Genomic DNA, 27,837 nt, shown 5'->3' on the forward strand with positions numbered 1-27,837 from the left:
AGTCAGCGATGCCATGTGCTCTAATCCAGTAACTCATTATTTGGTGGCAGTCTGGTAACTGTGCCCTGCACTGGGAAACCGGGTTTCATGTTCTTTTTATGCCCTCCCCAGTTTTATGCTGCAGGAGCCAGAAGCTGCCTCTCCAAGGCTTTGGGGCTAACAGAAGATGCAGCTGATTAGAGTTTTCTTTGACATGACCGGAAACAAGTCTCCATCAGGGATTCCTTTCAGAACCAAGACAGACAACAATATGCTCCTAGTAGGTATCCAGAGTCAACTTTACGCTCTTCTGTCCTTGACAACAGCAGCCAAAGATGAAGAGAAATCAGCATCCGAATGATAATCTCATTCATAAAGCAAGCATTCACTCTCATTCATGAAGCTTTACACATGAGAGACTGAAAACAGACCCAGGCTTCTTTGAGCAAGACTGTCAATAAGTGAGGATTCTTTCACCGACTCTCCGCTATCCGCATCATTAACGGATGTTTCGTATGCTCTGAACTGGCATCTCCACCAGATGTGGAGAGGCAGATGGTAATAATAATCATAATCATAGTTTTAATCAAAATTATAATAGCAACTACAATTTATTGAGCTCTTAATTTATGTCAGGTACTATGGTAAGTACTGTATTAAAACTGTGTAATCCCTACCAAAAGTTCCCAGAGAAACAGGTACTATTGCTACTCTCCTGATAGAGATTAAACAAACAAACAAACAAACAGACTTGTAGAGCTTACAGCCTTGGCAAAATTTGCAGAGCTAGGAACTGACAGAACCTTGACCAAAATGAAGCCTGCTAGACTTAGGAGTCTGAGCTCCTAAAACAGATTCATCAGTATATGTGTGGATACATGTGTTATCAACTGAGGACTCTGGAAAGAAAAAGAAAACACTAAAAAAAGTGAAGCCTGACGATGAACGCTTCCTTGTGCTAATCTCTTTCCATGTAAGATTGTGGCCGAACTGGCACATCCGCTGAGCCCTGTGTTAGCGCCTCTGATGGTTTGATCCACTGGATGGCAGTGGGCCACTTGGACATCCCCACCACCCTCAGGGGATGAGTGCCCAATGTGTATCTGGCAGGCAAGGGCAGCCTGGACAAGGAGAAGCAGGAGTGCAGCTGAGAGACGGGATCTTCCCTTGTGTGCAGAGGCCTACAGGCATTTTGGTCAGTAATTCCAAACTCTGCTGACATACACATCGAAGAAAAAGCCACGTGCTAAAAAGATACTGGGTTTAGCAGGATACCACCTGCTAAAAAGATATCTGTCTCACAAGGAGTTCACAGATAGGCTTCAAGAAAAGCTGAAATGCAGCTTGAACTCAGGCATTCATCATGCTTCCCTTTCTCTTTTGCCTCTTCTTTTCTGTGTCACCCTCTTTATTTCTTCTTGCTTCTGAGATACTTAATTTATCTACAAGGCAGGAAAATGTGGCAGGTAAGAGTCCTGAATACACTGTCTTTGAACAGCTTCAGTTCCATTCCAAATTCTTAGGGAAGAAGGCTGACTGGCCCTGTTTGGGTAAGGTGTCCACCCTGGAACAATTAACTACAGATGTGTTTTTCAAGAGCTTTCCCTGGATTAAATGAACTGCAGAGTTTCTTCCTGGCTGGAGGTGCCAGTGAACAAGAAGCAGCTCATCTAGAAATCAGAAGCAGCTCTGAAATTTCTGGATGCACTTGCTGCTAGGGTCTCCCAGGGCCTCCGAGCCTGGGTATCTCCAATGGATGCTACGACCCCCAGCCCCGACTGGCAATTCTAAAGAAAATGTTCACAACCCACCACTCTTGCTCCCATGGCTCTGGCAAAAGCGCAGTATGTGACAGCAACATGAAACACTCTATTTGGCATTTCCCCATAATGTTCCCATGGGACAAGTGGGCAGATTTGTGTGTTAAAAAAAAAAAAAATGGCTCCTGACACCCGAGAAGATAAAAAGGGAAGATACGAAAGAACAAGTAAGGTAGAGTAGTGGTTGTATGCCTGGCGAGACTTGGAGCAGGGGGTTTATCAGGCCTCCACCCTTCTCTCCCGCCCTTCTTTTTTCTCCCTTCCCCTGCAATGGGTCCCTGAATTCTTTGAGTTTATTTCCTCTACTCTGTCAACAGTCATCACTGCGCTATGGAAGAACATTCCTTCCATTTCCTTACTGGGATTCCAAGCAGGATTTACAAATTGCTCAAGATTTAGGAAAGAAGATTTTCGACTAGTGGACAAAGTATTCATACTTAAAGCCATTAGGTTACTATTGAATTAATGAGCATGGTTATCTTATTTTCTGTAAAAAGGAGACTGAACAAATGTACCACACATTTTTGTTCCTCTGGGACTTATTAAAATACATGGGCATTTAAGTCTGCAAGATAGTAATGCTGCATGGCAATGTCATCCTGACAAGAACACTAAACATCTCTGTGAGAATACTCTGCAGATTTCTTAACGCATAATCACAATTATTGTTACCTAATTAAAATATGCTTTGGAATATGAACTGAAGAATAAACTAGTAAAATAAGAAAATAAAGAAAATCAATGTGCTTTTTCTTACACAAGAAACCACAGAGAAAATGCAGCAGAGGATCTTTGCTGATCCGGCAAAAGCTCTGGGTATGTGATATATGATGATGTTGCTAGGCATTTATATTTCAGGTCAATAAAAAAGTAATCATTGAGGAAAATGTAGTAGCCTTGGTTTGTGTAATAATGTTAAAATATAACTTTCCTACACTTTTGGTGTTCTGCCCATATGCAAGATTTTGTCTAAGCCTGCAAGTGCCTCTTTAAGAAATAGAGTCCACGGCAAGCTGTTCATTTCCATCGCATCAGGGTTTTGCCTAATTAAATAATACTTTGATATTTTCACCAAGCCTAGAACATAACACTGTATTCCGGAGAATGCCTAAGAGAATGAAAGTCCCATGACCCTGTTAGAATCAGTGCCTAATGAATTGCTATTTTCCCAGCAACACCACTTGGCATGAGGTTAAGTCATTTGGTTGTAGTTCTGCGTGTGCTCTATTGCATAAAAATACATTGTGCCAGACCCCTGGTGCCGTGAAATTTATTCCATCAGCACATAGGTTGACCAGACAAAGCTTTAGACATACTAAGAAGCATTTCCTTAAGTATTATCGCGTGACCTACCTCCAATTTACATGCGGACCAGTTGCCGAGGACCCAGCTGTAACAGGGTGTCACTGGGCAGGTTTTCTGCTGGGTCAGCTCTGTGGGACACGGTCGTCCTTCTCCTTGGGTTGGCATAATGATAAATCGAGTCCGGCTCATTCGACCTAAAATGATAAGGAAGGTGTTGGCTTTTGGTTTACAGGCTGGCTTAGTAAGGGAATTAAAAACCAGAATGTTGCCTTACATACAGTCTTCATTAAAATATGCTGAACTTTGTCACGTCTTGCTCTCAGCTTTTCTGCCATTTTAAGTTAGGTTTCTATGGACATGCAGTTATATAAGGTCTGCATAATGCTTAAGGTTTTGGAATTCTGTCTGCCTTCTACTTCTTTCGTCTTCCTAACTCCAAACTCTGTATTGTTGCCCAAATAGACTGATACTGTAAACATCGGGGGAATGCTAATTAATTCAACAAATATTAAGCTCCAAGATGATCCAGGCATCTTGCCATGTGCTAGGGATACAGGGATGAAATTTCCAGATGCAGCTTTTGCCCTCACAGACCTTGTATTTTAGGCCAAAATTAAAAATATTCAAAATAGAGTTGCATCTTTCTTGTGAGGTTCTAAATTAGCAAGTAGGGTAAAAATTGTACCCAACCCAAATTACCCTAGAAAATTCCTTAGGAAGGTGCCACCACAAGGTCTCCAGACTCTTTCAATTAATTCAATATGGACAATGGTCCTACAGTTTAGGGCCAAATTCCTTTTTCACTGAACACAAGATGAAGTTGTTGGCTTGTGTGAAGGAACCCGGATGTTTGAAAAAAACATGTTCAAATACTGGTATTCCAATTCATAAAAAAAAAAAAAAAAGGCAGTTGGTTAATAGGAATAGCAAAGGAAAGAGCAGGGTTCCCATGTCATTTTATGCCCACTCATAGGCAGCAGGTCAGAAACCTATTAAAGGGGAATAGTGGACAGAATTTAAATGTCTGTGTTTCTCTCTTGCTCTCTCCCCCACTCACTCCTGTCTTAATCTTTGTTGATGAGATACTATGTGCAAGTAGTTTCATTACTATTGTCTGTGAATATAATGTCCTTCCACTGTTGTTATAAAGTTAACTATGTAATTGTATTTGTGATAAAAAAGAAAAACAGAGGGTTCCATGAGAGCATGTTATGGGGACATATGCCAGTCTGGGAGGCAATCACAACATTTCTGTGAGCAGCTGACCTTTGAGCAGAAATCTGAAAAAGTCAGCCAGACAGGATATACAGAACGTGAAGAAAGGGCATATGAAGAAGTCCTGAGATGCAAAGGAGCAAGCCACATTTGAGGAACTGACAGGAGGGCAACGTGGCCCAGAGGAATATTAGGTTGAGGTAGTGCTATTAAAGCTATTTAAAGTGCGGTCCTTTAGTTGATGTCAAAATTCTAGATTTATATGTTAAGAAAAATGGAAAGCTAGGGAGGACCTCGACACAGAATTCACTTGGAAGCCCTGGGTCGGAATAATTCTCAGATGCCCTCAAGTTCAGGGACAAGTAAGCATGACTCACCTCTCAGTGGACTAGACCTCTTACTGGCTACCAGAAGATTATAGATTTTGTGGTAAACTAATTCCCTCTGAGAAAACCTTTGAGGAAAAAGTTTTGTTTTTTTTTTTTAAATTAATTTAGGCTCCAGGCCCAATGTGGAACCCAACATGGAGCTTGAACTTACCACCCTGTGATTGAGACCTGAGCCAGTATCAAGAGTCAAAAGCTTAACCGACTAAGCCACCCAGGCGCCCCTAGGAGGTTCCAATTACTGCATTCTTCATCCTTGAGGTTTAGGCTTCTGTCCCTAACATGGTGCTTCACATATATTAAACACTAACTGAATATCTGTTTAATTCATATTTTCATACATTGTCTACATGATATGTGGTATCTGAAAATGTGTGATGATATAGCAATACAATTATTGAGCAGGTACCAAATACTAAGGTAATATTCTAAATACTTAAATGCTGAAGAATAATAACCCTAAAGGAAAATTCTTCACATACTCTGGATAAGGAAAATGAGGGAGACTTTAACTCACTTGTCTATGGTCAAAAAAACTAGTAAGTCGCAAAACAGGATTCAAACTCAGTTTTTCTCCAGAGGCTGCTGTGTTAGCCCTGAGTTGAGAGAGCAAGGATAGCTACTTACCACGTTCTTTTATGGGAAGGTAAAATTTTGAGTCAAAAATGACACATGCTTGGTAAACAACAGAAGCGACCCATTCTTCTTGGGTAGAGTTCCTATGAAGACCATGTGTTTTTGATGTTCTACCCAGCATCACTCAAATCATACCAGTTGGACATCATTCATATGAAATGTTGTCCCTGTTTGGTGAATACATTTGGTTTAAGATTTTACATTAATTCTTGCTTAAATACTCATCAGTTTTATTATAATCTTTATGTTTGTTCTCTTAACCTAAATAGCTATTACCCTAAATGTCATTATAATTGCTTTCTATTCTATCCATCACTGTAAGAATAGTAATAATACAGTGTTGCTTTTATCACAGTTAAAGAGGCTATATTTCATTATAACCAAATAATTTCAAGTTTGTTCTTGAATTGATGGCATGCAGATGGCCATTACTTTAGAACTATTTTAGTTATTTCTATTAAAGTGACAGATATCTTTGGCTGGACATAGAGGTGGGGGGAACCTAATGTATTCAACAGAAAAAAAATGATGCTATTACTTTTTGAAATAATGAAGGTCTTAAAATCATTCATTGAAAGCACAGCCATATGTCTTCTCTGCCTTTTGCTATCCTAACACAAAAATAAGGTTTTCAAACAATGCCGATTACTACCAAGAACACATATTTAAAACCAAGGAGCTTAGGGTGCCTGGGTGGCTCAGATGGTTAAGCGTCTGGCTTCGGCTCAGGTCATGATCCCAGGGTCCTGGGATCGAGTCCCACATCAGGCTCCCTGATCCTTGGGGGCCTGCTTCTCTCTCTCTCTGTCTGCTTCTCATGAATAAATAAATAAAATCTTAAAAAAAAATAAAAAAATAAAACCAAGGAGCTTATAATAATCCTACATTTTGAAGCGTATTGCCACGTTTAAGTGGCTAATATTAAAGTTCAATGACAAAAATTTTGCTAATGAAGGCATGAGTATGTAAAAGGTTTCTGTGAGGGTACTTGATATCTTTTGAGTTTCTTTTTTATTATTATTATTTTATTTGTCAGAGAGAGAGAGAGCGCACAGGCAGGGGGAGCAGCTGGCAGAGGGAGACGCAGGCTCCCCACTGAGCAAGGAGGCAGACCTCTATTTCACGACCCCAAGATCATGACCTGATCATGAGCTGAAGTCAGCCACTTAACCAACTGAGCCACCTAGGCACCCCTCTTTTTTCTCTTAAGTCAGGGATATTTGGGTTGTATTAAATTAAATAATCAGAGAAAGCACCCCCGAAATTAAGCACTCTTTCACAAATCCTGCAGTTGTAAATATTAAATCTAGCTGCATGGAATACAGATGGTATCAATAAGGAGGCCTACCATCTCCAATGGTAGTGGTCTAAAATTGCTTGGGATTCCAAACATAAGACGGGATGGAATATCCAACCAAGCAATCTCTCTCAACACTGATGATTCTAAAAGGAACCCTTAAAATCGGGAGCCTAAAGAAATTGTTTTGGTGATAGTGAATTTTCTGGTTGGGGGGAAAGCAGTGTAAAATGTGGCCAAATTAAAGATATTTAAAGTTACAATGTGATAGAGAATATAAGAGAAAGAGAATTAAAAAAAAAAAATAGCTGATGTATGGTGAAAAGAAACCTGGACTTGGCATCAAAATTCTCTAGTTGGAAACAGTTCTCTCAATTTGACAGCTCGTAAATGATGTGACTACATGGAAGTATTTTAACTCCTCTGAACATGAATTTCCTCTTCTGTAAAATAAAGTATACAGAAAGTTCTTCCTATCTGAGAATAATTCACGCTGGGGAAAATGCCACTTAACGATCCATCTGTTGCAATGGGAATTAAATTATTTTTAATAAAGTCTAAATGGGACTTTTTCTGGAACTAAAAAGTATGCAAGTGAGTTTACTTGATCTAATATCAACTACCATCTAGATGACAGTTGCAACAATATAATCATTAGGACAAATAATTAGCTATTAATATTTCTTATGTAATTTTATGATTACCCTATAAAAGATCCATTGTTTCATGACTGGCTTTTGCAGTTTGATCATCAGAGTCTTTGGCCTTCGACTCCCTTTTCATCAAGTTTCTCAAGAGCTCCCTTTAATCTTTGGTGTACAAACCGTTCCTTTTTGTATCCCTTTGTTTTGGGTACGTACTCTATTTGCAGCTAGAGACTGACCAGCAAATACTCTGATGAAATGACAGAACATGTGTCAGTGGAGAAAGGTTGTTGGTTGGGGGATGGTTTCATAAATGGTCAGTTCACTAGTGAATATTTTGATATTATAAAGACTTTGGCTTCCTTCAGAACTCAAAATTATGCCGACTCAGGTGAAAAGTACTGAAATGATGAGGATTCCTTAGGGTCATCTCACATGGGTTATATAATTAAAAAATACCATATATAAACCACTTTATCAGTATATCTAAAATATAGCAGGTGGTTGTTAAAACTTCTTTTATTCGCCATTTATTTTAACAACTGCTATTTCATATCTATTTCTAGAACTGGTGTTGACTGCTTCTACTGGTATTCTACTAGGCTTATGATATGAAATGCATACAACTATGAAATCCCTAATGATTCTGCCTGGTCCCAACCCACCAAACCTCTTACACCGCAGCTTGGATTCCTTCTGCCCTCAGAGTAAGAGTGAAGATTGCTACCATGCATATCCCGATGCTTCCAATCTGAAAATGGGGGCATTTTCTTGGACATTCTGTCTGGATTCCTCTTGTTTGGGTTTATGTTTTTCAGTAAAAGATAGAGGACTAGGGCTCTATTTGGAAACTGAATTCAATAGTAGCTATAGATAAGATGTTTAACAAGCAATGCCAATGAGATGTAAAAACAAAAATCGACTGTGTTCATCTACACTTCAGGCTATAAAAGATAGAAAAGCACTCCCTTACAAAATATGTTTCCGATTTAATAAAGACCCAAATTACAGTAGGGTAGGTTTGCTAGCAATTCTTGGAGGCTTTTCCTCTCCTCCCTTGAGGAATATTGGGAACTCATTATGAGCAACAGTGATATTGGGTCTACTATTAAATTAGCAATAATTACCTGCAATGAAGAAAAAAGAATTGCATGGTAAGAATGCCAAAAAAAAAAAAAAAAAAAGACAGTGAGGTACATGAATGGTAACACAAACACACACCCCACACACACCCAAAGCGAGGCCTATATTGGTACCTACATATAGGTTTAAAGCATATTGGACCAGATCACACTCCCACTGAAGTATTCAGACTTCACTCTGGGGCCCCACTGACAAAGGGGATGTGGAAAATGTAAGCAGTAAAAAAACCTCACAAAGCTGTCAGTTTGTCAATTTATAAACTTATAAAAGGAAATAGAGTCAATGCAGTGGTTCTCTGACCAGACTTACAGATCCAAGGAGCCAGCCATCATATACCTTTATAGTGGCACGTTTTAAACAATAGTTCTTCTGCGGCCCTGACATATGGTCATTGGCTTAACTAAAAATTATGGTTTTGATAGGTCTGGATAGTTTGAATATGACCAAACAGTGCAAAGTATATATATAGGGGAAAGTGGAAAAGGAAATACAAGAATAATGAGCAACAAAGAACATACCTATTTAACCTTAAATAGTTCATTAACTAAAACATCTGAGCAATTTAGATGAACATAACCCATAAACCTCAATGCACTGCAGACATGTAACTATAACAACAGTAGTATAAAGGAGTCACTTTGAGATTATAGCCTGTCATTTGAATATTATGACTGGTTTGCTTTCTACCTGGGCGTTACTTCTTTTGAATAGGAAATTGAGGTTTCAAGGCTGACATCTACAAGGGATTGGCCAACTTACACCAGAAAGGATGGGGCTCAATGTCACTAACCTCAAGTTGACGGTAGTCCTTTCTGATGTGCACCCAACCACTAGGTTACTTAATACTGTGTTTCCACTTTTAAGTATTTCCTCCTATGGATTTATTCTTAAGCTTTTGGTGCCCGCTACTTAATATTAGTAACAAATACTAGCAGATGGCAAAATAAATGAAAAAGAAGCCAGCGGATACTAACAAAAACCTCATTAATAGCTGGTCATGTCAATCTATTAATCAATTTTTATCACATATGTCTCAGGTTAAGACAACTTATTGTATAATACCTTTTGTCATTATAAAAGTATTCCTTGTTATGGAGGGGAGGGACTAAGTTACTTAAGTGAATACAATGTGCTATGATACAGAGGTAATATAGCATATTCTTGCTTAGTTCTTTTCCCTTCCTTATCCTGCTTGCTTGGCTCTCCCTTCCCGAGAGCACCTGTTCTCCCTACTACCCTCAAATAAATCACTTCAACAAGAATCCCAATCTCAGACTCTGCTTAACACACATTTATTAATATTCTCACTTCATAGTTAAAAGAGAAGTTAAAATATTTCTTTTGCAAAATCACACAACTCAGAGAAGTTAAAATATTTCTTTTGCAAAATCACACAACTAGCAAGATTAGAATAAAGATCTATCTTACTCTAAAAGCATGTGCTTCGCAAAGGTTTTCATCTGGTCCAAGTCAGGTATCAGATGCTGTGCTGTAATTGTTAGGCCACTTGGACAAGTCTGAAATGTGTACTTAGGTCTACCCTGTGCAACAAATGTGTTGCCTGTATCCATATATTTCAAATTTTCCTTTGGTAAAATATAGTTAAAATTATAGTACTAACATCATCTTCCACTCTGAAAGCTCTTTATTTGTTTTAGGGTAGTTGTCAGTAAATTTCTGAAAGCAGTGGAAAGTTACATTGTCTAAAATGTTCAGTTAATTTCATGGGCTCTTTATACTGGAATCTACTGTTTAATTCTCTTAACAAGTATCGCTTATAGGCACCAGGCTGGCTCAGTTGGTAGAACATGTGACGTTTGATTTCAGGGTTGTGAGTTTGAGCCCCACTTGTGTGTGGAGTTTAAAAACAAAACAAAACAAAACAAAAACTTGAAAAAAATACTGCCTAGATTTTTTATCCAAGTGTAAACATTGTTTAATATACACTCTGGTGGTCATGGATTTGGGATCAATGTTCTTTTCTTTTTTTTTTAATTTAATTTTATTATGTTTTGTTATCAATGTTATTTTCTAATGTAACAGAGCGGGGAAAAATTTTGGCCTTGATCTGCAACCTAAAGACTGATCTTTGGCCTGTGGTTGGCATTGTTAGAGATGGAAGATATGGTAACAGTTCTGCACTCAGAGCTATGGTCCAAGGGTTTCCCCGACAGAGGGATTCCTTGGCCTATCTGAAAATTGCTGCAGGCATCCGGATACCTGTCATCCTAGAGAACACTCAAGTTAGGCAAGGTAAAGATTCCATAAGCCTTTCACAGTAAAGTAGACTAGTCTAAGACCTGACCATCTATCTGGGAATGAGGTCAGCTAAGCAAGAAATAACAAGACCACAGTTTTAGAGATCACGGATCCTGACAGGTGTTTCAAGGACAAGATTAGGCACCTTTGGCTTTGCTTGGAAATAAAGAGCTTCAGACTTCTCTGTAGTGTGTTCTAGCCACTCATCTCTACTTCCACTCTCAACAAACACATTTCAGTCCCATTAAAAGCTAACAAAACGTGATGGACCACTGTAAAAACCTTTATACAGCAGAAATACCCCAATAAGGAGCTCCCCATGTGACGCAAAAGGAGAAGGGCAGAGAGAGTGATTTTGGCCATCCTGCAGCTACTGTGTCCATCAGAGTCACACCTTTCCTAGGTAATATTGGCTCCCTGCAGCTACGTTCCAATTGATGGGCTAGATAATATGTGACATGACCGATTAGGAAACAAGTATACATTTAGGAGGCTTAAAATTCTGGGGGACTTCTTAAAACCCTTACTGCCCTTTGTGTTCCAATCTGAGATCCATTTCCTCTGCTTATTTTTAAATATACCTATAAATTATGAGAATTTTTATAAAGTGATACACAGGACCATGAACATAACATGAACATTTATAAGTACAGTGTCAGATGCAAAGGGGCAAAATAGAACAAATAGAGCTTTGGAGACACCTAAACATGGCTTTGAATCTTTCCTCCCTAACTGACAAGCTACATGACCTTGAGCAGCTTACTTGTTTATCAACTCACTTGTAAGGTTATGCCTATATACTTTGTGGTATTGTAAAAAGTTACTAAAACACTTCGGGCTCCAATAATTGTGCCTTTGACCAACAGATGTTAAAAAGTAATTATTCTAACATTTCATCAGTTTACAGATAAAAAGTAGTGGGAGTTCTGCAAAGACTAGTTCAAAGACCTACAACTTGCCGTTGGAAAAGCCAGCTCGAAAACTCAGATCTCCTGGTTTCTTGTTCAGTCTTTTGTTTTCCCCATTCTACCATTCTATAATTTAGCTTCTTATTCTCCTGTCATAGGAACTAATTACTTGATATAACAAATAAGTTTGAAATGTTATAACTATTGCACTGTGCCTAATCAAGGATACCACAATGATCACATTTTATACAGACACTAAAACTGAAGGTTACCAGCTTACCTTTGCTTAAAAAGAAAAAAAAAAAGCCAGAAAAATCAAAAAGTTGGGGTACTTCGGAGTTAATACAAAATTATTTTTGCATTATAGGCCAGAGTTGACAAAAATTATATGTCATCTGGGAAACACAGAATCAGGCTGGATTACATAATGTAGGAAACAAACTCATATACAGTGAATTAAAAAATACAAAATAGCAAAAAGAAATCACAGTTTGGGATTAATAACATTCTTAGAGTGTTATCAGTTAAATAATAATTATGAATAATTCATGATATGCTAAATTTAGGGAGTTCTACATTCCACTGAACTGATGAAAATTCAACAAAGAACATGACTAATCCAAATATTAAGCTCTTCTATTACAAGCTTTGATCTTTGAAATCTATCTAAAAAGATCCCTTAGTGGAAGCTTAGAATCAGTCTCTCTCTGACGTGAAATAAATTGGATTCAAACTGTTCTGACCTTGAAATCTTTAACATAATTAGAAAGTATATGCCAAGCATCAGGTATACATTAAAGAGGCAATCCAGACACTTGGAGAATAAAAGGTAGAGCTCATTTCAGAATCTCTCCCCAGATCAATGTAGTTCTGTGGATTTGATAGTGAAGTGTGGCTCATGGGGGGAGCATCTGGGGCATCTAGCACACCAGCATTTGTCTGACAGCCAGCGAATTCATAAACTGAGACAAATGTGTGAACTATTTTGCCTTTGATAAAGAAGTCAGCAGAGAGCCGCAGGTGCTGGAGTAAGACTCCCATGCAACATGCTTGCCCACTTTAATGTGACTAAACTATCTCCTCTCATGGTTTCTGCCCCATTGCCACCAACAGTTGGAAAAATGAAAGCGGCTCATACAAAAGACAGATGCTGGCACACTGTCTCAGAAGGGACAAGGTACAGATGCTTTTCGACGATAGCTTCCAACCCTTTCAACTCCAGACTTTGGTCTCTTTTTAAGAAACATATTCATCTGTGCCATACATTTTTGCTTTTGATGATCACTGTTTGCTTATTGCTTTTAGGTTGTGCTGCATGAGGATTAAGGCATGATCTAAATACATAATTCTCTCATTTTGGAAACATTACTATCTGCCTGTGTGGGGGTGGTTGATGATCCGGGAAGAGCGGTGCTCTAAGACTGGGGCTGGAACCGGAGGGGTTTGGGGGCTGTGGGGTATAATGTAATGTAACCACAAAGGCTCTCTCTGCAATATCCTGAGGGTGGGTGCTTAGAAATTCTAAGGCCATGTGTCCTATTCTTCTTTGTACTGTTCAGTGTATTTGTTAAGATTGAAACTGGGGACAAATGTAATTAGAAAAACAGTTATTTTTAGGTTTTTGTCTGTAGGACCTGACCGAGGCTTCAATGTAACGGGTAGTCAAAAAAAAAAAAAAAAAAAAAAAATGCTTGTGAGGTTGAGTAAGAGCAGCCTCCTAAAGAAAACATCAGTTATAAGAGTGGTGGTACCTTGTCATTCAATGTTGACCTAAATATCACCTCTTCAGGGGCCTTTCTTCCCCCATCCCTCACTCCCTTGCAAAATACTTGTTCTCCTTATTCTCCATCACATGATCTGTTTTGGTTTCATCGTGGACATCGGTTATTTTTGTGTTTATATCTTCATTTATTTGCTGTCTTGTCATCACCATCCAATTTCCCACCAGAACATTCACTGTATGATGGCGGGGGGCTCTGTTTGCCTGGGAGCCTTTCTGTTCCCTATGGTGTGGCCTCAGCTGTTGGGAGAACGCCTGACACTCAGAAAGCATCCAATGAATATTTGCAAAACATATGAATATACTTCTACAGTCCTGCCTTCAAGAACAGATGTCTAAATAGCATGGTCACCATATAATTTATTTTTCACAATTGCCACTTTTGACAATGAAAGAAGACACTGTTAGGTGTCAGGATAATAGTTATAAACTTTATAAATCTTTGTTGAATGAATAAAGAAACACGGAATACACACACATTTAGATCACTGGAGGGTCTGACAGATATCAGGATTATGGAATATATTTTTAAAGGTATAATTACATATGACAATTCAGGAGATCAAGACATCTAAAGATCAAGAAGAGTCCCAAGAAGATATCCTAATAGACCCTTAGAAACTAGCTGGAGGTGATTTATAACTAGTGCTATATTGAATGCCCATGAATAGTATTTAGATGACTTTCAAGTCCTTTATGCAACTTGATTTCTCCAAGTAGTTAACATTCCTTCCCCAGGACCACTGGTACCTTAGTTCACACAATGACTTCCTTAGGAAATCTTTGATTGTTTCTCTTTGTTTATTATTCTAGGGCTTAGAAAAGGTGAATTTAAGTTCACACTCTAATTACCTAGAATTCTCCAATAGTGGGATTCAGATTTGGAAAGGTTTTTCTTTTGTTTGTTTTTGTCTTTCTAATAGACAAACAGGGGCTGCTGAGTCTACAGTACTAACAGAACTGCTTGAAAACTTAAATACTTGAATACTAAACTTAAAATTAAGGGTCTTATTTTCAAAGGTAGTATATTAGCCTAACACGGAGATCTGTCATGTTTCACTGACTTGGTACAGTGGCAGAATTAGGGCTGCCAGGCAAAAATAATAATCAACAGATCTGTCTCCTTTGCATTGAACACATTCTTGGGTAAGGGTACCTAAGACGTATGCATTTAGTTAGAGGGTGAGGAAAACATCCACTGGCAGGGTTTGGCTGCCTTTGGGCTCATGATCCAGTATGCAGGCTCTTCCCCTATGATGCAGAACAACATGGGCAATGACAGATATTAACTGAAATTCCTCCAGTGTGTCAGGTACTGTGCTCATGGGAACTGGGGGGATTTACCCATGAAGAACCTAAACAGGGTCTTTGGCCCCTCAGACATTCAGACATTACAACTGATTCAATTCTTGCGTAAGAAGAACAGTAGGAGGCAGTAGTGGGGTGATGGTAAGGTGCTCCACATAAGGCAAAGTAGCACACACTGAAGGATGTGACTGAAATAGCCTGTATTAGAGCAAAGAGAGCCAAGGTATCAGTGGAGGGTGATGGGCATAGAGAGGCAGGCACGGGTGAGATCCCACGGGTCCTTGTGGACCATGCTTACGGTTCGGGACCTCATCCTTTCTCTACTTTTCCATGCCACCCTTTACCCTGTAAATATCCTTACCTCAGGATATTGTACCCTGTACAAGAGACACCGCCCAGAAACCCGTGGGGACAAGACTGCAGTGTTTATAGCTGTGGAATAAACCAGGGTGAGTCACTGCCGCAGGAGGAGCAACCAGCTGTTCTGACAAAAGACATCACTAATGTGAAAAACACCTTTCATTTGTATGAGTCTATAGTGAACTCACCGACATACAATATTACTTCTTTGCTTGTTTATTGTCTATTGTCCCTCAACGACATAGCAACTCCACGAGAAGAGGGCAAGTGTCTACCTCCCACCCACTGCTGCCCCCCAACATGTTGAACTAGAACTGACACATGGGTAGTTGTTTAATGGATAAATGGCTCTTAAGTCAGTAAGAAGACAATTGTTCAAATTTGCATTTTAAAAATACCCTTAGGCTGTGATTATGATGTATGGATTTTAAGTGGGGTAAAAGGATGAGAAATGTGATTGGGAGACAGAGTGCCTAAGTCTATAGAATAATCCTTGACAGATCCTAGGGAGTCTCCAATGACCCTCTCTACTACTGGGAGCTAAGAAGATGGAGATGAAAATTAACATGCAAATAAACACCCAGGATGTGTGTCAGTTACTGCACTAGGTGTTCATATACGTCATACTATTTAATTCTCAAACCAAAACACCTCCAGTGTGCATGCATTCTATTTTATAGATAAAGCAGCTGAGAATCAGATTAATTTGCCTAAACAGCTGCAATTTGAACCTAGATTTACCCAACTTTAAAGTGGATGCCCAACTGGAAACTATACCATGCTGCCGATCAGAATATTTGAGGAACAGTCAGTCAATCACTGAAAACTTGAGATTCTTCTTTTGGTTTCCTGAGGTTCTTTGAGAGCACGAGCTCTCAACTGTGCAGGAAACGGCATGTCATTATTGGACATTGTGACTCTCATATTTTCACTGTGAGTGATGCTCTTTGCAGAAGTAGTTTTCAATTTCCTTAGCCACATTTTCCTAATACAGATCCTGACTACTGTTTTCAGCTCTACTGTTACCAAAACCTGATAGCTGAGTTCACACATGAGCCCCTTTTCCATGATGCATCGTACCTCAGTTCCTTAGATAATCCCAAATGAGGCAGAGAATTGTCTGCAACTCCAGCACATTCATTTGGGAGTAGCTTAGAAATGAGCCTATGTCCTAGTGGTCCAGTCACTTCTAGAAACCTGTCCCAAATACTTTTGTTTGGCAATCAGATCCAGGTCTTGGTGTATCCTCCTCCCATTTTGATTCCATGACTCCTGCAACTTGCAGTTCTTCCCTTCTCTTCTGCTTAGTGCCTAACCATACAACAAGACTTTTCTCTAGGGCCCTACTCCAAATATCTGACATCTACCTTGTGATAAAGTAGAACTCTCTATCAGAACCGCAGTCGTATCCTAGACCACAGGTCTGTGCTTTCCAATTATTTTCTTGTGCTCTTTTCCACGGACAATGTCTGGGTCCCCACTTTAGTCTGGTGCTGGAGTGCTATCTATATATCCATTTGCCTAGCTTCTGAGTATCCCTGCCTTTCGTTCCTTGCCACTGTATATCATTTGCCCACTGAAATCCTGGGAACTTGTGGTAATGGTTGCTATCTGTTCACCACAGATTTATACTCCTTTTCCCCCATAGTGAACACTATCGCTGAGAAGTGACTGGCCATCTAGAAACTACATTTGCTGCCCGACCATCTTGCATTGAGCTGGGAACATGGGACGAAATTTTGTATAATAGAGATGGGAGGGATGTATGTTACCTGCATAGAGCCAACGGGAAGGCACCCTCTAGAGAAAACTGGTTATGTTAAAGTGGTAGATCCTCCATCAACCTGTGTTCTTGATTGACTTTTTAAAGTGCAAACAACCCCTCCTTTTATGTGAGTGAAAAATTAGTCTCTAGTTTGGGATATTAAGCCATTGTGATTTGGGGGTTCGTCTGACACAAGATTACTTATATAATACATACTTCTTCCAAAAACCATGGAGGCCAGTATTTTGTCTTGTTTTTTTTTTTTTTTTTTTTTTTTTTTTTTAGAATGGGGGCTGGCTGGAGCGAGAGGGAAAGAGAGAATCTTAAGCAGGCTCCACACCTCCAGCACAGAGCACTGAGATCATGACCTGAGCCGAACTCAAGATTTGGATGCTAAACTGACTGAGCCACCCAGGTACCCTGAGTTTATGACCTTTGGAAAAACACTGTCTCACTGGGCTAGCAGTTCTTTTAGTGTCTGCCACTGTGGCCAGGTCAGGTTTGCAACCTCTACCTCGACAGAAAGGACTGATACAAGGCAAGTTCTATCTCTCTTCCCCTCTGGGTCAGCCTCACATTGTCTCCGCCAACTGGCCAACATGCCTTATGCCCATTTGTCAAGTTATGGCATACAGAAAGGTATTTAAAAACCAAACTGTTGAGGCACCTAGGTGGCTCAGTCGGTAAACCAACTGACTCTTCATCTCAGCTCGGGTCTTGATCTCAGGGTTGTGAGGTTCAAGATGCACACTGGGCTCCGCACTGGGCATGGTGCCTACTTTAAAAAATTAAAATTAAAAAAAATTAAAAAAACAAAAACCAAACTGTTTAGTGGGGACAAACATAGGGAACCCAAATACCTCCATGGCCACAAGTCTTTGAACATTCTGTCCAAGCTGTCCACCCTGAGAGCTGACAGTTGACCACACATTCCACCAGGCAGTGAATGCTCATTCTCTGGGGCTTCTCCAAGTTACGCTGCAGATGAAAATAAAATACAATTTTATTGCAGAAATCCTATCACTTCAAATCAAATCACTATCCTTTCATGGGAAAGACTTTATTCTATGATAATAATCTTTCTACATCTTTGTATGGAAAAATATCTTTTCTTATAAAAATTGGTGGCTGTCCTAGAAAATAGTTGGCCTAACTTCACAGAATAGAAAGTTGTTGGCCCAAATTTCTTTTTTTAAAGTCCTCAACTGTAGAATAGACCTGCAGTTAAGGTACTGGGAAAGCAGACAGTTATGTGAAACAGAAATCTGTCCTCGCTTAGTGTTAAATTCAGGTACCTTGCACTTCTGGATAGGCCAAGAGTACAAAGAGAGCTCAAAATTAACAGCTAGCCAGCTAAAAAAATAAATAAGAATAAAAACGGAATCAAGAACCCAGCTATGCTCATTAAAAAACACCTATTAGGTTGAAAACATAACCGTACTCTAAATCATGAGAAAAATTGGTGATATGGTTTATTTTCCTCTTGTCCTCTCTTAAACCAGCATGGAGGCAAAAATCTATAGATTTTTCTAATGGCCAAACTAGAAGAGATCTTTGTGAAAGAAATCATCTAAGAAACACAGAAAGAATAATGAAAAATCTTGCTACAGAAATCACAGACTATTTGCTTATTTAGGAAAACTCTGACATTCAACACATGTTAAGTGTTAGCAATGTCCACAACAAGCTAAAATGAATGATTATAGCATGATTATATGCTGCATAGGCAATAGAGAAATTACCACATAGGATCTTCAATCCATTTGAGATATATGGATACTCTAGATAGGTTAATAATTTGGGACTTCCTTAAACTAATATTCTTTAAATATTGAACATACGGTATTTGAAAAGCAGAAAAACTGATTTTTCTATTACTGAATAGTTTCTATCTCACTTTGTATCAAAAGAAAAGATTTATAACATACACCAAATGTACGATTTTTAGTTTATTTGGAGTTGCTGTAGATTGGTGATTTATTTTTGCTAAAGCAGACAACTTTTGGGGAGACAGATTAAATGAAATGTTAAGATAAAGCACTGACACTTGGTGGACAGAACTCTCCCCTGTCTTAGCCAGTGTTAGAATTTCACCAAAGGGGATGTCCAATTTCAGATGGCTTTTTCTCAGTGTTACTGTCTCGGGCTGTCCTGTTGGTTTAGAGAGCCATTTTTTTAATTCTTAATAGGAGAATACTTAAATCAGGATAGGTGAGAAAAATTTGATTTTGATTTTAATTCCACTTGTGGACTCCATCTATGTCAGGAGAAATGGGACCAATTTTCATTTTGCCAATTTGTTTAGGAAGCTTCTATGGAAGCCTGAGTTAACTGACCCTGAGTATTTTCAATTTATTCCAAAGACTGTGTTGGTGATTCTTCCAGTGTGACAGAACATGGTCATCCTTGTTTCTATTAAACTGTCCCCAGAGAGATTTTCACTCAGATGTTGGAAAGGAAATGCAACTTCTTTGGAACAGGTTTGACTACAGCTTTTGTCCAAGCTCTACATAGTTTATCACGGGAAAGAAAGGAACAATAACATTACAAAAATTCAGAGCTCACTAATTGGAACTTGGCAGGGAGGCATTTTAACTTAGGTTGAGAAGCAAAATACAACTGTGCTATTTATCTAGCAATCATTTGCTAAGCAAATGAGCAGCATATTCTAATAGTAAGTGTCAGTGTTCATCTTATATGCAAGGCACAGTGTTCATATATACAAATGAATTACCAGCCTAATGCAGAGTCCTATCCAGATATTAAAGTCGCCTGATGTGAATAGTTTGTAGCAAGCAAGTACATCTACTTAAGTTCTTGAAAGTAATAAAAATAATTTTTTAATGAATCCATTTCCTCAGTGCAAAATGACCTTTCCCAGTCATCTTGACTAAGTTCAAAGGAATGAGGTATAACTGTCCCATACCAGTTACCTCTTACTCTAACTAAAGCTAAGCTTCAAGAGGCTTCAAGAAGGAATCAGAGTTTGACCTTTATATCAAGCATCAAGGTTGCAGCCTAATATTAAGAAACACAAATCCTCGAGTGTGAGATACAAATATAGACAAATTACCTGCTCACACTGGTCCACACTGACCGACTTGCCATCACTGCGCACACAGCTCAGAAGGCGGGTCCTGACACCTCGTCCGCAGGTGGCATTTTCACTTAGCTGGCACGTGCTCCAATCTACAGGTACAGGATCACCACACCGAGTTTCAGAATTATGGTCATGTGAGCAAAATACAACAGACCTTTGATGATTTGCACTGGTGAGGAAGGACAGTATATATACATAACCCTACAGTCATTTCCAGGTGGCTTCAAAAAGCACCCTGCAATTCTTTTATTGCAAAACAAATAAGCAACCAAATAAAAGTGTGTCACCTTCCTAAGTTTGCTTTCTAAAAGTAAAAATCCAAACGGTTTGTTAGAGACCATGTCGCTGTTGACTGAAGAGGAAGGGAAAGACTCTCACCAGGATGGTAAAGGAAAACTAGTTTGGAATCCTCTGTTTGTGGGGGATAAGGAGAGAAAAGGGACCCAGAAACGATGCTACTCTTTGATGTAACTTGAAAATATTTTCAAGGAATAAATCCAATTATCTAAACAATTTCATACATTCAGTACAGTGGAGCTAAGACAGGTGCCTCAGAAAGGAAAGAGAGGTACCTCAGAAACTACATGACTATTACAGAAAGTCTATTTTTTTTCAAATTATTCTCTCATGAGGGAAGGTTTTATAGATTTAGATAGCTGCATTACAAACTAGATAACTGGGAGTTTGAACAAATTATCCCATAATTAACTGATTCTTTTTTTTTAAAAGATTTATTTATTTGTCAGGGAAAGAGAGAGAGCACACAAGCAGGCAGAGGGAGAAGCAGGCTCCCTGCTGAGCAAGGAGCCCAATGCAGGACTCGATCCCAGGACCCTGGGATCAGGACCTGTGCCAAAGGCAGGTGCTTAACGACTGAGCCACCCAGGCATCCCAATTAATCTGATTCTTAAAAAAAAAACAAAACAAAAAAAAACCCAAAAACAAAAACAAAAACAAAACTTACTTTTGGTCTAATTAGAAAGAATGCTCTTTGATGATAAACATTGAGAACCTCTTTAAAGACATTTTCAATGTTTGATAAGTGATCTATGAGTTTAACAGGAATAGTAAGCCCATATGTAATAAAATCAGTATCTTATTTTATTTTTTATTTTATTTTAGAGAGAGAGAGGGAGAGAGAATGCACACTGGCGCAAGTGCTTGTGTGCAAACGGGGGAGGAGCAAAGGTAGAGGGAGAGAAGCAGTCTCTCTCTGAGCCCAGAGCCCCACACAGGGCTCCATCTCATGACCCCAAGATCACGACCTGAGTCGAAATCAAGAGCTGGTTGCTTAACCAAGTGAGCCACCCAGGCGCCCCATAAAATCAGTATTTTAAAGACATGATCTTCCAGTATAGCAAACTGTACTGCATTTCTGAAAAATTACTATAAAAATCAAGGATCTGAAGCACCTTTAACTAAAGAGAAAGGGCAAATATACACTAGGTCATCTTTCACCAATAAAGACAATCAAATTGTCCCCCTAGAATTCACTATAAAGTTTTCTAAGTGAGAAATCTCAGTTGTGCCTATGTGACCTCAGTGGGGAACTGGTTTCAGAAGAGGCTATTGCTTTGCCTCTGCAGGCATGTTGATTGCTTGGTTGTCAGTACTGAATTCACTGCTGAGACTTAACATGGGTCCACATTTGGTGGCATTTTGTATATCTGCTCCTGCAGGTAATGACAGGTAGCAAATCAATGAAACTAAACAGTCTGTGGTATTAGACACTGTGGTGCCCAGAAAAATCCTGAGCAGTGGCTGAATAATGAGGTGGGTGGGATTCCTAGTGCCTCTAAAATATCCCTGTCCACTCAGGTCTACCATTTATCCTCATTAAGACCCATAGAGCAAAGTACATCACAAGCTTGAATTTCTTGAAATAGTAAAGGCCATGAAAGAGCTAAATTCTATGACAGCATGACTACGTTCCTCCCTAAATGGTAAATTATCCTGTGCTGCTTACTTTTCTTATTTTGGTTTATCATAGCTTAATTCAGCTCTATTCTGAAACTTTGCCAAGTCTTTCTAAGCATCTTGGAATTCAGAGATTACAGGTGGCCTTGCTGAATCTACATGCCAAGAGTGGGAATTTCTCTGGAAATGTCAAATCCTCAGCCCTTCATGCAATACACTCTCACATTCTACTGTCAGACCTTAATCCCAAGAATGAATGAACACACACACACACACACACACACACTCTCTCTCTCTCTCTCTCTCTCTCTCTCTCTCTCTCCCATCAGTGTTCAGGAGAAATGGCATGGCTGTGGATTTCAACTGTACCTGTTAGATTGTACTGGAACTGGAAGCAATTTTCATTGAGGAGGCAAGGCCGCACCTGTGAATCTTCAGCACATGTCCTTGAATTCAGTGAGGGTCTCAGCAGATGGCGGGTTCTTCTCTGCATTGAGTGGGGATCACATGACTGTGAAAATCAAAGAGCAGGCAGAGTTAGAAGGAACCCAGAGTTAGTTGGCAAATTATATATGATTATCTGTGTTCGTGTAGGCGTTGTATAATAGTACAGGGAAGAGACAACTGAGGTGTTATAAACATAATATTTAGAAACTAAAATCATTTTGTGATTCACTATAGATTGTTTTTTGTATTTCCCACCTGATAGCTCTTTCTTTTTCTATGTTATGGTGAAGGCTACATTTCTATCTTCCATGTAGAATTAGGCACACAGAAACTATTTTCATCAATTAAACACATTCTGTGCTCTCAAATATCCTGCCACAGAGCAAGAGATAAAATGCATTTTGAATGTTTAAATGAATGAAAAAAGGAAGATAATGTCCCTGTGCTCTTAGATAGTCTAGCCCAATAGAAATAACCACACAGAACATTTTAATGAGAAAATCATTTTTAAAACCCCAAAACAGGTATATAAAGAGAATTAATAAAATCAATATTGCCAGTATACCAGAGCTTTCCTCTTATTTGGGAGGCCCTCCGATCCACAGGGGATGAGCCACTGCATGTCATACTGCCCTTTCAACAAAACAGATGTATAAATGTGAACTTCAAAGACCTCCTGCAAATATCACTTTGCCCATGGGTCCTCTGATAGCCTCAATGCACATAACGCCCTTGAGCCAGGTAAACCTGTCTGCCACCTTTCATCCAGCCGCTCTACCCATGGTGAACCTTCGAGCTCCCCCTAATGGAATAATCTTTCAACTGTCCTAAATCCTACCCTTCTCCCTGCCTTCAGAACTCTACTCAAGGCTTCATTGACCCTCTTTCTTTTTTTATTTAAAGCATTTTTTTAAAAGATTTTGTTTATTCATTTGAGACACAGAGATAGAGAGAGAAAGAGAGCATGAGGAGGGGGAGAGGCAGAGGGAGAGTGAGAGGGAGAAGCAGGCTCCCTGCTGAGCCCGGAGCCCAATGCGGGACTCAATCCCAGGACCCTGGGATCATGACCTGAGCCGAAGGCAGACGCTTAACCATCTGGGCCACCCAGGCGCCCCAACCCCTCTTTCTTTTAATAAAGATAAAATTTTCTCTTCCTTCCTGTGCAACTCTCTACTCATGCTCAGGAATTATTGTATAGGATTTGTTTCTGAACAGATATACATACCCATATACTTATACACTATACCTGTCCTTATAATATTGCCTTTATTACCCTGGCTCCTTCCTTTCTTTATAAACTCATTGAGGGCATGATAGCATGCTTTCTACTTCCCACATCAGTCTCTAAAAATCTTGGTATGTATTTTACGTAGTAATTATTCAATAAATACCATTAAGAATGGTCACAACAACACGATTCCAGACCCCAAATCTAAAGAGGCACATAGATACTTAAACCACAGGAGAAATAAAAGTCTCTAAATTAAGGTCACCAAAATCATCATTTCTATATTGGGATGTTTTATTTATTTTTATGCCTTTTAGTTTTTCAGATATTGTAGCAAGAACACAACCTATAAACTGAATCTTGGCTGTTAATCAAAACGATGATGTTGGATTGCACCGAAATATGCAGAAAAATGCCACAAAATTTTCTTCTAATTTTAAATGTTTGGAGTCACTGAAACATATTTTTTATCCATGTGACTTTATAGCTGGATAATCTGTCAATACTCATAAACCAATTTTATATTTTAATTGTATCAAATTGTCTCTAGATGATAAAGGGCCATTGAAACCAGGTCATTATACTTAATTATCTGCAAATGAATCCCATGCTAAATGCTTACCAATAATTTATTACTAATTCACCAATTTGATTGTTCATTCTTATAAGAAGGAATGAGAATTTAAATGATTTGCCAATGAAACAAAAATGAAGGTATCTAGGTAGATATCCCTGATTAGTGTTCTACTGATTTTCTGCCTTATAAAAAAATCAATTGATGTTGGAACCAAGTGAATAAATGTTAGAATTTATATACCTGCTTAGTCTAAGTCATCAAATAAAGCAAAAAAGAAAATAACACATGCACACATCAAATTATGATGTCACCTTGAACAATTTACTTATATAGTAAATATATAGAACATACATATATAGAATATATATGTATGTATATATATGTGTGTGTGTATATGTGTGTGTGTATGTGTGTGTGTATATATATATATATATATACACATATAGAACAATTTACTTATATATTAGTCTATATCTTAGCTCCTCATCTAAACCTGAGTGAGAAGAGGTCATGGGTGTAATTTGTGATTTGGGAATTTCCTCCCTTAGACCTCAGTCTATCAGTTTCTAATTCTGCTGGATGTGGTTTTAAAATACTCAGTTGAGGGCACCTGGGTAGTTCAGTCAGTTAAGCATCCGCCTTTGGCTCGGGTCATGATCCCAGGGTCCTGGGATCAAGTCCTGCGTCAGGCTCCCTGCTCAGTGGGGAGTCTGCTTTTCCCTCTCCCCTCCACCCTGCTTGTGCTTGTGCTCTCTCTCTCACTCTCTCTAATAAATAAAATATTTAAGAAATATTTAGTTGAGCATAATCCATCATTCATAATCATGAAGACCTTGATAATTACTTTCTAGAAATTAATATATTGAAAACCAACACTGCAGCTAACTCTCCTACTAATTCTCTATCCCATAGAAATAGACAGGGGAAAGTGTGGGTGACTGGAGTCAACAAACACAATCCAACCTAATCTTAGGCAATATTTTTATGTTCCACTTAAAAAAAAAAATGCCCTAGCAACTGCTAACAAGTGATAGGTAGAGGTTAGTGTTTTCTCCTTATTTCTATCTATTGGCTGTTTATAGGAAGTTCATAAAATAATAAATTGGTCACAAGGAAGAAGGGAGTGGAGCTAAAAAAAAAAAAAAAGAATGGTAAAGGAGGCTTATATCTGGATGATTTCTTTATTGGATCAAGACTCCTCAAATACAAACCTGGATCTCCTCTCGAGTATTTATATAAAGACATATTGTCAATTTCCTAAATGAAGTGAGAAAATTATGTGTGGATAACTAACCCAAAGTCGACTTGGGACCAGTTTTATTGTAAAGATCAAGGTTATATAGCTAAAGTTTATTTGCTAGTGAAAGAGACGACCAATAAGAACCAGCTAGTCTTTGGTAAATAAGCCTCCTTTATGAGACTGGATTTTCTAACTTATTACCTTTGAAAACCAGCACTTACCTTAAAGTTCAATCCTTCCTTACGACATTGTGCTTTCATACCTTTTGTTCTCTATAGCAATAGGGCCTTTACCCTTGGATATTTGTATTCAACTGTCAAAATTAAATCAGATATCCCATCTGAGAACCTCCAATGACTCCCTTGCACCCATAAAAATGGAATATCGTTCACTGCACATTTCCCATTGCACTCGTACATGTATCAATGTGTATGCATTCTTTCCCATGGGCTATTTGAAGAGAGTCCATGTCTTAATTTTCTTGGACACTGAGAAGCTTGTTCCATGTCTGGGCATAAAGAATGTAAATAATAAATACTTGTTATGTAGGATAATGTGGTTCTTCCTAGACAATAAGACAATATTTGTAAGCTACCGTTAGTAGACAAATGGTCAACCCTGGACTATGATCACATTGCCTAAAAGTAAGGATTCCCCATATGTCTGTATATCTGATAAAAAGAGAATGCAATCTTTAATTCTCTTTCATTTTCTATAAATTCTAGATGACAGTTCCCAAAATAATGGCATCTATCATTAACTTAATAAAACATATCAATAAATGAGTTCTGATTTATCCAGATAAAGGATGACAGTTAATTTAGATTTTTAAAGAAACCCAAATAAGAATGTATAATTTGATATTTTTCTAATACTTAACTGTTAACAAACACAATAAAACCTCACATAAACCCAGGTACTTGTGAACTTCAGTCACTCAGCATACTTTTTGTCTGGAAATGAGCATGATTCCAAGGTCTAGCCTTGTCAACTCCCACCAGATACAGAAAATGAACACTTTTGTTCTGTTACAGAATTTATCTGATCATTCTGAGATGGTCTCTCCTTCATTTCACTGATTAGTCCTACTGAGAGAAGCTCTGCTGTTTTTCTCCATATCTCTCATGAGGCAAATATGGATATATAATGCTATTGACTTGAGTTTTCTTATTTGGAAAAATGGCATAAAAAGATTTGCAAAATACCATTGCAATGCTTTGTAAGGAAATTTTTAATAAAATTAAATCCTGATTCTCTTTTCCCACATCCTTGCCAACACTTGTGTTTTTGACTTTAGCCATTCTGACAGGTGTGAATATTGCGTTGTGGTTTAGATTTGCATTTCCCTGATGACTAGTGATGCTGAGCATCTTTTTATGTGTCTGTTGGCCATTTGTATGTCTTCTTTGGAAATATGTCTATGTCCTGTGTCCATTTTTTAATTATATTATTTGTTGGTTTTTTTGTGTGTGTGTGTTGAGCTGTGCTTTGTATATTTTGAATATTAACCCCTATCAGGTATATCATTTGCAAATATATCCTCCCATTCAGTAGGTTCTCTTTTTATTTTACTGATAGTTTTAGTAAATGTGCAAAAGCTTTTTATTCTGGTGTAGTCCCAATAGTTTACTTTTGCTTTGTTTCTATGATGAGCACAGAGTAATATGTAGAGTTGTTGAATCAGTATCTTGTACACTTGAAACTGATATAACACTCTATGTTTATACTGGAATTAAAATAAATATAAAAAAATTAAACCCTGATCCCCAAAGGTTGATAAGGGATGAACAGACCTCTATAGGAGAAAAATCTGGACCTGAAGAATTGTTACTCATGCCTCTTATGCTTAAAAATATTCTCAAGAATTCTAAGAAGTTGGTTACAGAAGTGGGAAAAAAAAAGTCCTTTGGATATCACAATGCAATAGGAAGAGCAAAGACAGAAACGTATGGATAATATGCTTAGTAAAATTAAGTGATGAGTTACCTCCATAAACAAACAATGAACGGGGGACCAATGACTGAAGTTGCAGCACCTGTGTGATATCTGTATCCAACAGGAGAAAGCAGAAAGTAAAAAAGAGGCATCTGACATACCCAAGAACACCAAAAATGGAAAATTAAACCTGAGCATAGGAGGATTTTGTATACTCTAAAAGCAGGTGACCATAAGGGGGTCCATGGAGAGGTTTTTGGTGTTGATGAAGTATGAGTCCAGTGAATTCCTAACATTAACAAGACAAAAGTCCTTTCCAGGACAGTTTCTTGCACTGAAGAGAAATGGGTGGGAAGAGTTTCCAAACTGAGCTAAACAGGGCAACTAGCAATGAAGGAAAAGGAAGGACCAATAAACGAAGGAGGAAGGAAACAGGATCCAGTAAATTTCACAAAGTAAGCTGCTGTAGTTCTCAACACTAAAAACAAAACAAAAGAGGGAAAGAATGAACAAGCCCTGGACCATGAAAATGAAATTAGGAAAAAACAATCTTCAACCACACCCCCTCCTAAAAGTTCATAAAATTTG

The 27,837-nt window shown here is 38.5% G+C and overlaps 1 protein-coding gene across 2 annotated transcripts in view; it reads right to left on the minus strand.

Moving 5' to 3' along the window:
* The window catches only part of THSD7B (thrombospondin type 1 domain containing 7B), a 758,532-nt gene that overhangs the window by 18,293 nt on the left and 712,402 nt on the right, over positions 1-27,837 (minus strand). For both annotated transcript variants that reach the window (XM_073884500.1, XM_073884495.1), the window contains exons 17-20: positions 22,192-22,333; positions 19,879-19,994; positions 17,666-17,783; positions 3,153-3,298 (exon numbers count right to left, since the gene is read on the minus strand). In XM_073884500.1, coding sequence (XP_073740601.1) covers positions 3,153-3,298; positions 17,666-17,783; positions 19,879-19,994; positions 22,192-22,333 — 522 coding nt within the window. The remainder of the gene's footprint in view (positions 1-3,152; positions 3,299-17,665; positions 17,784-19,878; positions 19,995-22,191; positions 22,334-27,837) is intronic.

Source organism: Callorhinus ursinus, unplaced genomic scaffold (genome assembly GCF_003265705.2).
Source record: "Callorhinus ursinus isolate GAN/ISIS: 27379988/994484 unplaced genomic scaffold, GSC_fseal_2.0 scaffold2, whole genome shotgun sequence".
Classification (NCBI taxonomy): Eukaryota; Metazoa; Chordata; class Mammalia; order Carnivora; family Otariidae; genus Callorhinus; species Callorhinus ursinus.